Source organism: Babylonia areolata, chromosome 27 (genome assembly GCF_041734735.1).
Source record: "Babylonia areolata isolate BAREFJ2019XMU chromosome 27, ASM4173473v1, whole genome shotgun sequence".
NCBI classification, from domain to species: domain Eukaryota; kingdom Metazoa; phylum Mollusca; class Gastropoda; order Neogastropoda; family Buccinidae; genus Babylonia; species Babylonia areolata.
This window is the reverse complement of record NC_134902.1, coordinates 23,619,182-23,624,181: the sequence shown is the minus strand read 5'-3', so window position 1 is coordinate 23,624,181 and position 5,000 is coordinate 23,619,182. Positions and strand designations below refer to the sequence as shown.

At 48.5% G+C, this 5,000-nt stretch overlaps 1 protein-coding gene across 2 annotated transcripts in view; it reads left to right on the top strand.

Moving 5' to 3' along the window:
* LOC143301345 (uncharacterized) overlaps nucleotides 1-4,184 on the top strand; it is a 23,182-nt gene extending 18,998 nt beyond the window's left edge. For both annotated transcript variants that reach the window (XM_076615564.1, XM_076615563.1), the window contains exon 10: nucleotides 3,253-4,184. In XM_076615564.1, coding sequence (XP_076471679.1) covers nucleotides 3,253-3,326 — 74 coding nt within the window. In that variant the 3' untranslated portion in view covers nucleotides 3,327-4,184. The remainder of the gene's footprint in view (nucleotides 1-3,252) is intronic.
* Nucleotides 4,185-5,000: the final 816 nt, after the last annotated feature.

Genomic DNA, 5,000 nt, shown 5'->3' with positions numbered 1-5,000 from the left:
TCTAACTAAGGTATGGGGAGGAAGGATCGGAGGAATATTATCTGGTAAGTTTGGGAGGAATGGAGGATAGTGAGGAGGGCTGGGGTTGGTTTATGGGAGGAATGGAGGATAGTGAAGAGGGCTGGGGTTGGTTTATGGGAGGAATGGAGGATAGTGAGGAAGGCTGGGGTTGGTTTATGGGAGGAATGGAGGATAGTGAGTAAGGTAAGGTTGGTTTATGGGAGGAATGGAGCATAGTGAGGACGGTTGGGGTTGGTTTATGGGAGGATTGGAGGATAGTGAGTAAGGTAAGGTTGGTTTATGGGAGGAATGGAGGATAGTGAGGAAGGTTGGGGTTGGTTTATGGGAGGAATGGAGGATAGTGAGGAAGGTTGGGGTTGGTTTATGGGAGGAATGGAGGATAGTGAGGAAGGTTGGGGTTGGTTTATGGGAGGAATGGAGGATAGTGAGGGAGGTTGGGGTTGGTTTATGGGAGGAATGGAGGATAGTGAGTAAGGTAAGGTTGGTTTATGGGAGGAATGGAGGATAGTGAGGAAGGTTGGGGTTGGTTTATGGGAGGAATGGAGGATAGTGAAGAAGGTTAGGGTTGGTTTATGGGAGAAATGGAGGATAGTGAGGAAGGCTGGGGTTGGGAGGAATGGAGGATAGTGAGTAAGGTAAGGTTGGTTTATGGGAGGAATGGAGGATAGTGAGGAAGGTTGGGGTTGGTTTATGGGAGGAATGGAGGATAGTGAAGAAGGTTAGGGTTGGTTTATGGGAGAAATGGAGGATAGTGAGGAAGGCTGGGGTTGGGAGGAATGGAGGATAGTGAGTAAGGTAAGGTTGGTTTATGGGAGGAATGGAGGATAGTGAGGAAGCTTGGGGTTGGGAGGAATGGAGGATAGTGAGGAAGGTTGGGGTTGGTTTATGGGAGGAATGGAGGATAGTGAGGAAGGCTGGGGTTGGTTTATGGGAGGAATGGAGGATAGTGAGGAAGGTTGGGGTTGGTTTATGGGAGGAATGGAGGATAGTGAGGAAGGCTGGGGTTGGTTTATGGGAGGAATGGGGGATAGTGAGGAAGGTTGGGGTTGGTTTATGGGAGGAATGGAGGATAGTGAGGAAGGCTGGGGTTGGTTTATGGGAGGAATGGAGGATAGTGAGGAAGGCTGGGGTTGGGAGGAATGGAGGATAGTGAGGAAGGTTGGGGTTGGTTTATGGGAGGAATGGAGGATAGTGAGGAAGGCTGGGGTTGGTTTATGGGAGGAATGGAGGATAGTGAGGAAGGCTGGGGTTGGTTTATGGGAGGAATGGAGGACCTCACTATCCTGGGGTTGGTTTATGGTTAACAGAGGAAAGACAGGAGAAATATTTGGTGAGATTTGATGGGATGGAAGATAGTGAGGAAGGTTTGTGTTGGGTTTATGGTCATGGCAGGAAGGAAGGATATGAGGAATATCTGGTGAGATTTGAAGGGATGGAGGGCAGTGAGGGGGGAGGAGTTAGAAGGAGTGCGTGGTGACATTGGGAGAGATCGCAAAGAGAGGTCCGAGAGAGGAAGGGTGTTGAAAGGTTTTAGGAAACTTGTTGGAAACGGTGGTAACTAGTGATGGGGAAGAGGGTGAGGAAGGTGGAGGAAGGTTCGGAAGACGAGATGGGGTGGTGGTGGGGGGAAGGTGGGGAGGGGGTGTGTGGGGTCGACGACTAGAGATGGTGGAGACTGAGTGGGGTTATCTCAGGTGGTTCAGTTGAAGAAGTACTCCCCTTTCTATTCATTGCTTTCACTTCCTGTTTTTCCAAACCCCACCGTCTCCCTATCTTCCATGCACACATACTCTTTCTCTCTCTGTGTGTCTCTCCCTCTCTGTGTGTGTGTCTCTCCCCCCTCTCTGTGCATGCGTGTAAAACATGCACGCGTGTGTGTGTGTACGTGTGGTTGTGTGCGTGCGTGAGTGCATTTGTTCGTGTGTGTGTGTGTGTGTATGCGCGCGGGCGCGCGCGCGCGTGTGTGTGCATGTGATACTGATGGTGGTGTTATAACGATGAAGAAGTTGATGATTACAGCGATTCGCATGATATGGCTAACATGACAAGTTGAACAGAATGGTGAAGATTGCACACAACGGTGGTAATAACAATGTAAGAGCTACACCACCACACTGTTTGACCAGCAGCATAACCCAACGCGCTTAGTCAGGAATGGTGTGCATGCTTATATATCTTATACATGCTTATATATCTCTGTACATATCAAGGTGGAATTCTTCTACAGGATTTCGCCACAGGACAACATTCTCGTTGCCATGGGTTCTTTTTCAGCGCGCCAAGTGCGCGTTGCACACAGAGACCTCGGTTTATCGTCTCATCCGAATGACTAGACGCTCAGTTTGATTTTCACAACAGTCAGACTTGGGAGAAAGGGCGAGAGCGGGATTCGAACCCACGCCTTCACGGACTCTCTGCATTGGCAGCTGAGCGTCTTAACCATTCTGCCACATTCCTCCTTACTGGTCAGGATGTCATCTGTCGTTCTTTATTTGAACTTTTTCCTCTTGGTACTGCATCGCTACATCATCATCATCATCATCATCGTCATCTTCTTCTTCGTTCGTGGGCTGCAACATCGCACGTTCACTCATAAGTACACTAGTGGGCTTTCACGTGCATGACCATTTTTACCCCGCCATGTAGGCAGCCATACTCCGTTTTCGGGATGCGCATGCTGGGTATGTTATTGTTTCCATAACCCACTGAACGATGACGTGGATTTTCAGGATCTAAAACGTGCGTATTTGATATTCTGCGTACGTATACACACGAAGGGGGTTCAGGCACTAAGCAGGTCTGCACATAATTATGTTGACTTGGGAGATCGGAAAAAAATCTCCACCCTTTATAATTTACCCACCAGGCGCCGTTACCGAGATCCGAACCCGGGACCCTCAGATTGAGAGTCCAACGCTTTAACCACTCGGCTATTGTGCTCGTCGGATTGCATTACGTTTGTTCAGCAGAATCAATTTACACCACCTAAAAGTACACAAAGAAGTAGTATAGTAATTCGGCTTCAAATTCATACCATAGTGAACTCACTTCACCAAGGTTTAACAACCAAAGGGGTTGATAGCGACAACGACGTGTTGATGATATGACGCTAAAGATAATAATGATAACGATGTGTGTGTGTGTGTGTGTGTGTGTGTGTGTGTGTGTGTGTGCGTGTGTGTGTATGTGTGCGTGTGCATGCGTGCGCGCGTGTGTGCGTGTGTGTTACAGAAATGAAAGCCCGTGCCAGTGTCCTGGTCCCATCCAAACACTCCAACTGGGAACCCGACCGGTCGCTCTATTGAAAACAACGACGACGACGACGATGACGATGTCGGCGACAATGATGATGATGATGATACAACAACAAAAACAGCAGCAGCACATCAGCTTACGCGGTGGCATCAACAAGGTTAAAGGAGCTGAAACAATAGCAGCGAAAATAAACCAACAAAAACACGAGCAAGTAGCAACAGCAGGAACAGCAGTGATATTCGCAGCAAACAGCAGTGGTATTCGTAGCAGCAGCAGCAACAGCAGAAGCATGAACCAGCGACAGAAGTAGCATCAGCAACAGTAGCAACAGTAACTGCAGCAGCAACAGTGGAAGCAGCATCAGTAGCAGCATCAGAAACACCAACAGTGTCAGTAACATTAGCAGCAGCATCAAGAGCAACAGCAGCAGTTTGTAGTAGTGGCAGCAGTAGAAGGAGGCAGTAGTAGAAACAGAAGTATCAAGCATTTTGCGCACGGTAAGGAATCCACGAATACAAACAACAGCAGTTGTGGCACTTCTGGCAGCAGTAGCAGCAGAGGCAGAAGCGTCAAGTATTTTTCACACGTTAAGGAATCCACGGAAGCAAGCAACAGCAGTACTGGTAGCAGTGACAGCAGCAGTAGCAGATACAAAAACATCAAGCATTTTGCGTTCAGACATCCAAGAAAACAACCAACAGCAGTAGTAGAAGTAGTGGCAGCAACAGCAACAGCAACAGTAGCAGCAGAGACATAAGCATCAGGCATTTTGCACACGTAAAGGAATCCACGACAGCAAGGACGCTGACCGTGTTGACGCTATCTCCTCGGGGAGAACAGCTAGGGTGTGTCATGATGAGAGTGTCGCACAGTACAGTGCAGTACAGTACAGGATAGTACAGTGCAGTACAGTGATAGTGCAGTACAGTGCAGTGCAGTACAGTACAGTGTAGTACAGTACAGTGCAGTACAGTACAGGATAGTACAGTGCAGTACACGATAGTGCAGTACAGTACAGTGCAGTGCAGTACAGTGCAGTGCAGTACAGGATAGTACAGTGCAGTACACGATAGTGCAGTACAGTGCAGTGCAGTACAGTGCAGTACAGTGCAGGACAGGATAGTGCAGTACGGTACAGTGCAGTACAGTACAGTACAGTACAGTGCAGTGCAGTGCAGTACAGTACAGTACAGTACAGTGCAGTGCAGTGCAGTGCAGTGCAGTGCAGTACAGTACAGTACAGTACAGTGCAGTACAGTACAGTACAGTACAGTGCAGTGCAGTGCAGTACAGTACAGTACAGTACAGTGCAGTGCAGTGCAGTGCAGTGCAGTGCAGTACAGTACAGTACAGTACAGTGCAGGACAGTACAGTACAGTACAGTACAGTGCAGGACAGTACAGTACAGTACAGTACAGTGCAGTACAGTGCAGTACAGTGCAGTACAGTACAGTACAGTGCAGTGCAGTGCAGTGCAGTACAGTACAGTACAGTGCAGTACAGTGCAGTACAGTGCAGTACAGTACAGTGCAGTGCAGTGTAGTATAGTACAGGATAATACAGTGCAGTACACGATAGTGCAGTACAGTGCAGTGCAGTGCAGTACAGTACAGTACAGTACAGTGCAGGACAGGATAGTGCAGTACAGTACAGTACAGTGCAGTACAGTGCAGGACAGGATAGTGCAGTACAGCGCAGGATAGTACAGTAGAGTAGAGTAGAGT